General features: G+C 39.5%; 1 protein-coding gene across 3 annotated transcripts in view; it reads right to left on the reverse strand.

Moving 5' to 3' along the window:
* PPP2R5E (protein phosphatase 2 regulatory subunit B'epsilon) overlaps positions 1–12,653 on the reverse strand; it is a 152,377-nt gene that overhangs the window by 64,391 nt on the left and 75,333 nt on the right. For all 3 annotated transcript variants that reach the window (XM_036842384.1, XM_036842385.1, XM_036842383.1), the window contains exon 3: positions 9,783–9,979. In XM_036842384.1, coding sequence (XP_036698279.1) covers positions 9,783–9,979 — 197 coding nt within the window. The remainder of the gene's footprint in view (positions 1–9,782; positions 9,980–12,653) is intronic.

Consider the following 12,653-nt stretch of genomic DNA (forward strand, 5'->3'; position numbering starts at 1 on the left):
TTGTTTTCATCTACAGATCAAGTTTGGCTTTTAATATTGGTCAGAAGCCACCTACCTCCTGGAAATGACCTGCATTGTTTTCTTGCCAAATTCTTGCCTCAAGCATTACTGTCTCTGAGAATGCCACATGGAGGACACTCATTTTCTCTGTTTCTTCCTGCTAATAATGCACCACTGTGGTGTAACCGGCTTTCCCCTTAGAGAATCAACCAATAAATACCTCTCTCTCATTTCTGTCTCTCCTCAGTAAAGAGAAGACTAAGCCATATAAACTAACATCAATTCCTATGCTAGAGGTTAAGACCCACTTATATATACCACAGGCAGTATTTCCCAATCATTATATCATCCATTTTCTTGGCAGATTTTTCCAGAAGTATTGCTTACAGCGCTAACCATATTTTCAGTTTCAAGGTTAAATTAAAAGGTGGGATAAAAGAGGAATCAAAACTTGAATGCAATACTCTAACTTATCCTGCAAAACTCTGCTGCCAGCTTGGGGGCGTGGGGGGAGGAGAAAGAGGGGGAATATTCTCATCTCAGTGAAATGATAGTATTGGATAGATCAGTGCTAGACAAGTCACAGCTGTCAAACCATTTTAAGTATATTGAAAACTCTGAACAATCTGTAAAGCAGTTAAGCCAGAGGGACTACAGCTTGTAAATGAAGCAAACAGCAATCATGAGTAGCTCATTGCTTCCTGAGTAAAAATCTGCTCCTTAAAATGTTTAAATTAAAACTAAACCCGTTAAAATCCCTATCTGATATTTTAAGAGAGAATGTTTGCAGGAGAGAAGTGGTAAATTATTAATACAGTGTAGACATTACTATGCAAGTAATATCAGGAGAAATTTTATGTAGGTGAACTAAGGGCAGCATATATACACATGTATATATAGTTATACACACACGGGCACCTGCAGATTTACAGGGCTCTTCCCACACCCTCAAAAAAAGACTTGAAAATAAAATTTCTCAGAGAGAATTAAAGTTTAAAATCAACAGTCAAAGATATGGAAAGTCATCTTAAAGAGACAAAAAAGCTTCCAGGCTAGCAAGACTTCTAGAAAAACTAGAAGTTTTTCCAGAAAAACTGATTAATCCATCCAAACAAAAAAGGTTAAGTCTATCAGAGGTGGCAAAGGTGGTACTACGAATAATGATAACAGTAACAACATCACAACAACCTTTATAAAGTTACAGTGGGTAACAACTTTAAGAGGATTAAGACTCATCTAAGATCACACAGCTAGGTAAGTGGCCCAGGTCATTCCGTCTATATCACAGACCCAGAGAGGACCACAAAAAGGAAAAGCAGGCTGTACAAATGTTAAGTGCTTCCAAGGATTAGGGGCCATCATAGAGGTGGAGGGACATTTAAATCATCTAACTCCCTTGCTCCAAATCCAAGCTAACCAAGCAATTTAGGGATCCCTTGGCTGCTGACATAGCTTGCCTGCTTCTAACGGTGGGGCAGAGAGAGAAGTAGCATGGCGGGAGCACATGAACTTAAGGGATACAACCATCTCGAGGATGGAACAGAGGAGAGTTCTGAACTACACAGCTTTCCTCCTGGGCTGCTCCTTACCCCCAATCACCATGTACTCCTGCCTACTGGGAAGGAGTGGTAGGGCAGAGAAAAAATGTTAGTTTGAGAATAACGCAAAGGCAATGTAGTTATTATATATAGGGTAGTGAGGTGGTGGGGGGAGAGGGAGTGAAAGGGAAGCTGTTTCTTAAGCAAAAACAAACATTTAACCCCAGAGCCTATTATTTGATAAAATAGACAAGCAAGGAAAAGGTAGAGGGAAAGCATCAAGGCCTTATGACCTATTTAGAGGGACTCAAGGAAGAGAACATAGCACTGAGGCAAGAGTCCAAATTTAGAGATTTTAGTCTTCATTCCTATTAGAAAGACTGATCCCAGGAGAGGATTATGGCACAGCAGTTAAGAGGATGGGCCCTGTAGCCAGACAGACTGGGTTCAAACCTCAGTTCTGCCAGTTACCCAGGTGAGTAGCTTTGGGCAAGTTTCTTAACCTCTCTCTACTTCCTTTACATCATCTATAAAATAATATATAATAATACTATAACAAAATATAATATAAAATAAAATAATATAATTATATAATATATAATACAAAACAAGGTTGTTGTTAAGACTGAATTCATCCACACAGTAGGTGCTGCAGATTATTATGCTGCTAACAATGGAAGGTCTACAGGTGCTGGTGACCGTCTTTTGTTAGTGCACACCTTTATGAAGAACCTCGAAGGATTAAGTATTCAACCACAATTCTAAACTGTATAACCATTATAAAAACCTACAAAAACTGACACAAGGTAAAACAAAAAATCTGAATAGTCAGACATGTATTTTAGAAATTGAGGGGGTCTGGGAGGGATGGATTGGGAGCTTGGGATTGGCAGATGCAAACTATTATATATAGAATGGATAAACAACAAGGTCCTACTGTATAGCACAGGGAACTATATTCAATATCCTGTGATAAACCGTAATGGAGAAGAATATAGAAAAGAATGTATATATATATAGATGTATAACTGAATCACTTTGCTGTACAGCAGAAATTAACAGAACATTGTAAATCAACTATACTGCAATAAAATAAATTTAAAAAATAAAAAAAAAAAGAATTCACTGCCAGAAACCTTCCCATAAAGAAAACTCCAGGCCCGGATGGTTTCATTGGTGAAATCGTTCTTACAACTTCATTTTTCATCTTCAGTTACTGCCATAAATGGGAAGACCCTGCTCCTTTCCAATCTCATCCTATATTTTCCAACAGAGCAGCATCAAGCAGAGCACTGCATATGTAAAAATCGAGCTTAAACCATTTTGGAGTCAGATTATATCTTTGAAAATTTAATAATCAAAAGCTACAGATCTTCTCCCACAAAAATAGGCAAAACACACAAAATTTTGCACTCAACATCAGGAGGTCCACTGACCCCCATGAAACCAACTGATGGACACCCAAAGATGCTAAATGAATACTGTTAAATGAGCATTAACTGAAGTAGCACAGAGTGATAGTTTAAGGAAAGGACAGAGCACCTGACAGTTTCTCTACCCTCTGATAAATTACAAATGGTAACAATCTGTTCCTAACCTTGAGCAGCAATTCTTCCTGACCTCATTCTAAAAATATCTTTTGGTAATCTTCATCATCATAACCTTAAAGTCTTTTCAAAGCACCAAGGAATTCTTTTTCTAATTTAATTCTTAGGTCCTATCTTTTAGATTTATCCTATCCTTAAAAACTCCCCAATAAGTTCATCACTTCCTAAATGACTTTCCCAGATGTCACTCAACTCTTTCCCATTACTTATATTTCCAATCTTGTAAGCAGCCCACCTTCCCCCATCCCACATCCAATGGCTCACACCAAAAGATCTTATCTCCTTTGGGCCTAAAGAATTGCCTCCAAGGCAAATTCTGGCCAGGATGTATAGCTATATTCCTTATCAGATGCAGGAGGATGAAAAATGGAAACTTCATATTCCCCCCTGGTAGTTATCATTCCCAAGGCTACCTTTAGATAGATGTTATTTTATGAAAAGAAATCCTCCATCCTTTAGCCAAGAGAGGATGCAATGAAATTAACAAAGCATTCCTAAGAGTCTGTGTAGGTAGACTCTGAGACCTTTAATTGCGACTTCATATTTTTCTACAAAACCATATTGTCCTATTAAGAGGCTAACCAGAGCTGTGATTTTCAGTTAAGTCACAGAATGTATAAAAGATAAAGCACTTAGATAACCAAGTGACAGGATATAATTTGAGAGTGGGAAAAAAACGAAGCTAATGTGTGGCCAAGAAACAATATAAAGGACTCAAGGAAAGATTTCAATAGAAAAAAGAAGAAAAAGTTGTACAACATATTTTATCTTAAAACTACATTCGCTTTGGAAAATCATATATTCTACAGTTTGAGATATACAGAGATTTAACCACAGATGAGGTAGGAGTAGGGCAAACTCTGAAATCAAGAAAAGCCAAGATATAAAGAGAAAATATGAAAATAATAACAGCAAATGACCAATGCAACAAGATATACTTTGTGCAGGAAAGAAGTGATAGGGTTTTACTCTAATGAGGACAGTACACCCAAGATTCCACCACTGTACATGCAATCATTATCTACAGCCGTCATTTCAACTTCCTCATATTTACATACAACCCACTACCTCCCCCGAAACACTGCACTGAAGCACAACGATTCTCTGCATCACCTGGGGTCCCAGTATTGTTCTCTTTCTCCCCTGCTCTACTCTCATGCTGATAATTACCAATCTCAGTCTCCAACTTTCCCATCTAGGACTCCTGTAACCTCAAAGTTAACACATCAAAAATCAACTCAGCTTCCACCCAAAAAACCTGCCCCCCCTCCTGCTGTACCTTTCTCAAATAGGAGCACCATGACTACCTAATCCCCAAAGCTATCCTAGACTCCTTCCTCTCTCTCTCACTCCAAACATCAATGCAAATGCTAAGTGCCTTCAATTTTACCTCCTAGTGAGTCTTAAATGCCATCCTTTCCTCATCTTCTCTACTTTCACCCCGTGCTTGGTTTAGGCCCTCTACAACTTCTCTAATACAACAGGCCCCTAATCAATTCCTCTCTGCCTTCAAGTTCAGCCCCCTCCAATCTACCTGGCTCACTGCCATTACAGTACAAATCTGACTGTGTCACTCCCCTGCTTACAACTTTTCAATGATTATCCACTGTCTGTGAGGTTCTTTCAGGATCTTCTGGTCCACATCTGAATCTTCAACTGCCATCATTCACCTCCTCTCACTCCCCAACACACACACGTGCACTTAATGCTGTAACAACACAGCACTGCTTGTGTTCCTCTGAATACATCATGCGGTTTGGGAATTCCTTTGCATCATGTAATTCTCTTTTTCATTTCAACACTATTTCAGCCCCTGGAAAACATGTTTTCACCTTTTAATACTTGGGCTTTCCTCACTTTGTAAAGCCTTCCTTGACCACCCCTACCTTCCTCGGATTAACCCCCCTTTTGCTCTACTCCTTCCCTGCCTTCTACATACTTCTATTAATGCACATATGACATATTTTATTATTTGTTCACATGAGTGCCCTCTCTACCAGACTGTGAGTTTGTTGACAGAGCAGGGCCCTGTCTTTTTTTAATTATCAAAATGTAAAAACATGGCTCTAAATCACTCAATAAAAATTACTTATTAATTAAAATGATGTCTTCACCCGTTAAGATTTCCTCTCACGTTTGAACTGTCCCCCAAAGAGATGGCTTTGAAAAGGAAGATGTGTGAATATAAAGAGTATAAAATACAGTTTAAGTCTGAGTAAAAAAAAAAAAAAAAAAAATTAACCCAAGATTACTTGGAGAGCTAGAAATTCTAAGAAATCTTTTAAATGGATGCATGGCAACAGAACCAGAAGCAAAACATGAGCATAATGTGGTAAAAATACTGCCGCAAGGAAAGAAGCCTGACACTTGAGATGATACACGGCAACATGTGCCAAAGCCTAAGGAACTAACAGTCCTGGTTCTCATTTTTCCATCAGATGTGACCCCATGAGAAAGAAACACATGGAAGAAACCACTTACGGAGTAGAAGCAACTACTTTGGACAGTGTTCTGTAAACTTTAAGAATGGCAGAATCCAGGGACTTCCCTGGCGGTCCAGTGGTTAAGACACCATGCTTCCACCGCAGGGGGCATGGGTTCGATCCCTGGTCGGAGAACTAAGATCCCGCATGCCATGCAGCACGGCCAAAAGTAATAATAATAATAGAAAAGAAAAGAAAAAAAAAAAAGAATGGCAGAATTCATTCTAAATTTCTTACACTGTGTTGACGAAGGAGCTGGTATTTTTCAGAGCTGGAAGGATGTGAGAGACCACCACCAACTCCCTCCATTTACAAGAGGAGACTTGGGGCTTAGAGAGGAACCCAAGTCTCACCACTAGTTAAGTGGAAGATGAGAAATGAGGACAGTGGCTTCTACTTTCTCTATCTGGGGCTCTTTCCACTACCCCACACTACCCTTCTGCAGGTGAGTTAGGTGCTATATTGTTTTTTTTACTTTGTTTACACTAAAGAGTTATTTGTCTTTCTTAATTCTAAGAGTCTGTAGGTGGTATCCAGACTTTATTTAAATGCTAAAAATGGTTTCCACACTCATAGATTACTTTCATCTTCTACTCTTTTCTTACCCTAACAGGCATAGCAACTCTCAAAGTACAGTCCCATCAGGGTTTGGTAATAATACTGACATCAGAACATGCCATCTTAAGTCATCACTCATCCTGGTTTGCAAAACCTAGCTATCGCTTCATTGATATTTCATTAAAAGCACTACCATTTCCCTCACTAATCCTAGTGAAGCAGTTTCATTTTACAGTAATAAGAAAGAGGAATAGGTGGGGACGGTGACTGTTCAACAGGCAGGATTGGAATTACAGAATTTGAGGACCACTGAGGCAATGGGATATAGCATATCGAGCCAACAGAGCATTTCAAGTCCACAAACAGGAACTCTGGGTTCCCCCAATGATTATAAAGTCAAGTATCTAATAATGAAATCACAAAATATAGTACCAGTATCATTGATTAAATGCTTGCCATGTGTTAGGGACTGTTCTAAGAGCTTTACACGCATCATCGCCAATCCTCATAAAATACCCGAAAGGTAGGTGCGTTACAGATGAGGAAAGTGAGCAGTAATAGCACGAGGGTTTCTACACGCAGGGGGCTCACAGGTGGCAAAACAGAAGGGAGTAGAGGGCAAGTAGGGACTTGGCGCCATCCCTTCTTAAAGAGACATAAACCCCCGTTTCCTAGGTTGTATGTGTATCTGAGGTGGTGAGAACCTTGATGTACAAGCAAAGCACGAGTTTCCTCAGGTGGACTATTCATGGAGCAGGGCAGGAGGGACAGTGGCTGCCCTTCCCCCAATGCCACATGCCTCTTAGCACCTCAAGGAAACTGAGGACTCCAAAGATGGAGGGCTCTGTCCGGAGTGATGAAGCAGGTAAGTATGGCCGGAGTTGGCATCTGAACCCAGGTTTGTGTGGTTTCAAAGCCCTTTCTCTTCCTACTCTGCCAGGCTACTTCCTTCTCTATAAATGCCAGATTGTCTAAGAACCATGCAAAATTAGTAGGTAGCAAATTCACAAACCACAAAATATGAAAAATAAATTACACCTCTGAGAACCCTAAACTATCATCCAGAAAGTCAATTATCTAATGCCCTAGAGTAGCATGCATGCCACAGATTCAATACTTCCTAAAGTAGGGCTTAAGTACATTTTAAAGTACACATTCACACACGAATGACAGGAGTCTTTTTTTAAAAGTTTTTTTGTTGGGGTAGAGGGGCATGGGGGGAGGTGGTAAGAAGAGAAAATGGTCTCCTTTGAGAGACTCAAGCTGGTTTAGGACCAAGTTGGTTCACAGGAATGAATGGGTTTTTGGATTATGCCAACTACTGGGTTTAAAGCTGAATATAATCCAATGACATCCAATATCTTCATCCTAATTTGAGAGCCTAAAATGCCCCTATTTTAAGAGGGAATTCATCTATTCATTCAACAATCTCCAGGTAGGCCCGGGCTAGGAGGTATTACAGAGGCCACAGAGATGTGCAGGACAACTCCGAAACAGTTCCTGCTTAGGAGTACTTACAGCCTAATTAGAAAAATCAGATAAACGTGTGCAAGGATTAAATACCAGCAAATGAACAAATTCTAAAAGGGTGAGTTGCCAAGAAGTGGTAGAAGTGAAGGAAGGAGAAAACTCTGGGCTTTTCAGGAACCAGTGGTATCACTGTAAGCCAGATCTTGAAAGGAAGGGCGGAATCAGAATTAAAGGCAGGAGGGCAGGGAGTTCACAAAGGTCCAGGAACAGGGAAAAGGGCTATTACAAAACAAATCCACAAATACCCAGAAGTTCTCGCACAAGGGCAAACTGAGGTGTGTACAAGGATATCCATGGGGTCGTGGTTAAATAAATTATGGCACATCCACACAACGAAATGCAGCTATAAAAATGAATGAGGCAGCTTTATATGTACTGATGTACATTATATACTGCTAAGTAAAAAAAGCAAGGTACAGAGAGTGAGTATACTCTGCTACCATTTGTGTTTACAAAAAACAATATTTATACATATATGCTTGTATATGCTTCAATATTCATGGACTATCCATGGAAAGATATAGAAGAAATTTATAAACGGTGGATACCTCTGTCAGCTGAGGACATGGGTAGGTTAAAACCAAGGAACTGTGCTCTGCAGAAGGCAGGTGGGCTAGAGAAGATCCTAAGTGTCAGGGTAAGAGGTTTAGAGAACACGCAAACTCTAGAGCATGGTTTCTCAACAGTGGCATCATTGACATTTGGGGCCAGATAATTCTTTGTTGTAGAATTATCTACAATTCTTTGCTGTAGAACAATCTACAAAATTGTTGTACAGTGCTGTCCTGTGCATTGTAAGATGCTTAACAGCATTCCTGGCCTCTACCCACTAGATGCTGGTAGCACCCCACCTCCCACCCCTGGTTGTGACTCCCAAAAATGTCTCCAGACAATGCCAAGGAGCCCTGGCAGGGAAAATCGCCCCTGGTTGAGAACCACTGCTCAAGAACCACAATATAAACAGTTAACATACAAAACCCTGTTTTACGTTCCTATAAATTAACAAATGCAACATACACTCCCATATGGATCTGAGGAATATATTGGACATTGTTTTGAAATGACCTTCATATATCTGTCATAGTTTCTCAAGTTGTGATAATTCAGGTCCCTTCCCAAATCTGAACTATTCATTTTTAACCATAACTACCCCATCACAGATGTCTCTTTTCTGCATTTGTTGAATACAAGTGATAAAAGTGAAAAAGAAAGGCTAAGTACATTTTCAGCAGTACACAGAGGGTGGGCGAGATTCCCCAGTGGGCTTCCCATGATGCACTGACCCCCTTGGATCTCTTCAGCATAACTTCTCGAGTTAGTAGACCAGCCCCACCCCCTCCAGATATCATGTGCTCTCTAGATCCAAGATCCTCTAGGATGTCAAGGAAGGCAACCCTCCCACAGAAATCTAACAGAAAACTACATTTTGGCTCAGCTTCTGAAAAACTAATATAATTATTGACACAATAAGAACATAATTACTCGTATTATGCTAATAATGTTTCTTCTCATAACTCTTAATGACCACACAAATTACAAGACGCTGTTCAAAAATAATGAAAGACATCACTCCTGTTTTTAAGATTATAAAGAGAATGATTAGTTTATAAAGCCAAGAGAGGCTTTACCTAGATTCTACATATCATGATTTCATTAAGCTTAAAGCCATTTCTAACATACCACAATGAATAGGGAGAAAAAAAAAAAATCAAGACATCCAACAGGCTTGAATATTTTTCAAACACAGATCTAAAACTTTTGTTGATTCTCCTGTGTCTTTTCTTTTCCCAATGCCAGAAATCCAGTAACACCCTGGCAATCTTTGCTTTGTACTTTGAAGTCACTGATTCCTCCAATACTGTTGCAGGTGAAAAGTTCTGGATTTCATTCTCATGAAATCATGCTCTTCAAATTTTAGTATTGTGCCGACTACTTGTGCTTAGCTCTCAGAAGGTTGGCTCTCATTTGTGGAGGTGACCTCCAGTGACCTGACCCTGCAGTAAATACACCTGTGAGTCCCTATGGAAGGTGCTTAAATGTGTCCGCGGCGAAAAAAAGAAACTCACCATTCTAACTACTTCAGGGTAAGTCTGCTCTGTCAAACAGCCTCTGCTTATTGTAATGTAGTCCACCAGTTCATTAAGAGTGGAGCGCTTGTATTCTTTCATTTTAAGATCAGATAGCGTGTCCATGAAGTCAAAAATGACACAGCACTGCTGAAGTTTCTTTAGGAACAGTTCAGGCTGCTCTGAGGATGGAACGTCTAAGAAAAAAAAAGGAAATGGTGTAAGTCTGTCATCAATTTCTAGGTAACAGGAATTCTCTGTGAAAGTTAACTTCAAAAGCAAGCTCAAAAAAATAAGAATTCACATGACAACAGTGTTCTTTTAAACAGTTACACATGGGCAGGAGGGGATACCATATCCACTACTTCAGAGACCTTGTCTTTGGAAACTACATGGTACCAACACAATTGACAGCATTTGCTATTCAGCCACCAAAGATTGACCAAAATCCCAAGAGCTGTTAGAGTTGAAGCAAATTTTAACCAAAAACACCCCAATGTCAACACCCTTAAGCCAAAAACACTGAAAAAGGTCAAACTTTCCATTATAAGGTAGACACAGAAGTTTTCACTGTTGGTTTAAATTAATTTCACTAAAAAAATTTCAAAGCAGAAATGTCAGTTGATTCATTTTAATTTCATGCTGACATCCTTGGTATTTAAAGCAACTGTTGGGTGTGTGAGTTTATATTTCTTGTTTTGTTTTGGCTTGATATCTATGAAGCTTCTTTGTCAAAGAAACTCGAAAAATCAACAAAATCGAGCAATACCAACTGTCTCAAAAAGGGCACATCAGTAATGGGACAATGCGAGCAAACTCTATTAAAATCTAGGCTCTCCCTTTTGACCCATCTTCTTCCTTTATGGTGGGAGAAAACCACTAACATTTTTATTAATATGTTCTCAGAATAAACATCTGTTCTTTTCCTACAGGCAGCAGGTCAGACATTTGGTTTGGTGTCGTTTCTAAAAAATATGTAGAAATTTTACACTAAAATTCCCCAGCGAGAATGGAAACCTGACCTACAGTTAGACTTGAAAGACACCAACTAAGTTGTCGATACCTCTTTCCACTCCTATCTTCTTTCCACTACTTTATTCCACCAAACTGGAGCTTCTCTGGAAAGGCGATGAAATTATAACAAGAGAACCTCTGCTGCCTTCATCCAAGGCGATTAACTCATTAATCCTCAGAACACTCTTTGAGGTAAGCAGGTGGCATCACATTATTATTCTCTATTTTTCACAAAGAAAATTAGAGACAATCATGGAGGTCCCACAATGAATGAGTTATGAAGCTGGGCTCAGCACCTGGGTCTCTAACCACACTCCCCCATTCCTTCTGTACGACTCAAGAAGGACTTGAACAATGTTTGGCCTGTCACTTGCTACCATCCTCAGTTGCCAGCCTCCCAGTAAATGCTTTACAGTGGCCTCACAGCGTGGGCCACCTGCTCCCTGGAGGTAAGTGCAACGGCTAACAGCACCCGTCTTACAGCCACCAGCAGCAGGGAGAGAAGGCTAGATTCCTAGTCACAGGATCCACATGACTCCTCTCCACAACCCCCTTGCCTCCTCACAGCCCACAACCCAAGTGCCAGCCCATGTACCCAGGACCTCATGGATAATTCCCCCCAAACACCACCTACTGACATCAACTTTGGGGTAAGCCTAGATGAGGTGCATTGGGCATCTGAAAGTATAGGATTTCCCTACCAGATATAAGGAAACAAGAAGTAGTCAATGTTTTTAAAGGTATATAGCACCACTGCTACTCTCAGCAAAAACAAGTTACATATTTAGAAATTATTCTCAACCAATGAGTTGCCCCTTCCATCACCACCCCATAAATCCCCAAAGGCCTAATGTATCTTATAGTCAAAGAATTGGGGATTTGAGTTCAGCCATGACATATGTCTTATTCTGTGACCCTAGACTTAATCACTTCCGAAATATTTAAGCTTTATAAGAAATAAATTTAGACAAACCAAGCTTTCCCTTTAATTGCTATTTGCTTCAGGTATTTATATAAACAAACAAAAACTAAACCAGGCTGCTTATCAACATGACTGTATATCGTTAACCAATGGCTAATTATATGTACACGACCATCATGGTTAATTACTGAAGTCTTCTAAGTTCTAAATCAGATTCCATACCTCAAATCTGAAGGGGAGTTTTGACACTGCACAGGGAACAAGAAAAGGCTTATAAATGTAACATTAAAGTCTTCAGGACAAATTTTAATTAATCCTATTTTTGATACAGTAACTTTAATAATGCTTAAAAAATCAGACCATGTACATGGAGAACTCCTTAACTCAGCATACATAAAAGCATCTATAAATGATAGCTTTTCCTCCAAAAAGCAAACCGTCATTTAAGCAGTGACAACAATGATTACTCTTTGTGGTCACTGCAATGATACTCAAGAGATTCACATTTGGCTACTTAAAAAAATTCAGGCAGTTAACATTTAGTTCTTTTTCTTAATGCTAGACAGTTGAAATTTATTCTTTATTTATCCAAATTGATATAATGTCATAGACAAATGTGAGGCAGGCTATCTACCTAACCAATGGAATAATGATAATAGCTTACATTTACTGAGCACTATTACTGGGTACTATTCTAAGCACTTTACATATATTATATCTTATTTAGTCCCGACAACAACCCTGTGCAATAGGTACTATTTTCAATTTAACAGATGAGAAAACCAAGACACAGAGAGAGTCAGTGACCTGCGCAGAGTCTTAGAACTAATAAGCAGTGGAGGCAGGATTCCAACTCAGGCAAACTGGCTCCAGAGCCTGAACTCTTCACCACTGTGCAACAATCAAACTCAGTGAAACACAGGAGTAATACCATA

The sequence above is a fragment of the Balaenoptera musculus genome, chromosome 2, assembly GCF_009873245.2.
Source record: "Balaenoptera musculus isolate JJ_BM4_2016_0621 chromosome 2, mBalMus1.pri.v3, whole genome shotgun sequence".
NCBI classification, from domain to species: Eukaryota; Metazoa; Chordata; class Mammalia; order Artiodactyla; family Balaenopteridae; genus Balaenoptera; species Balaenoptera musculus.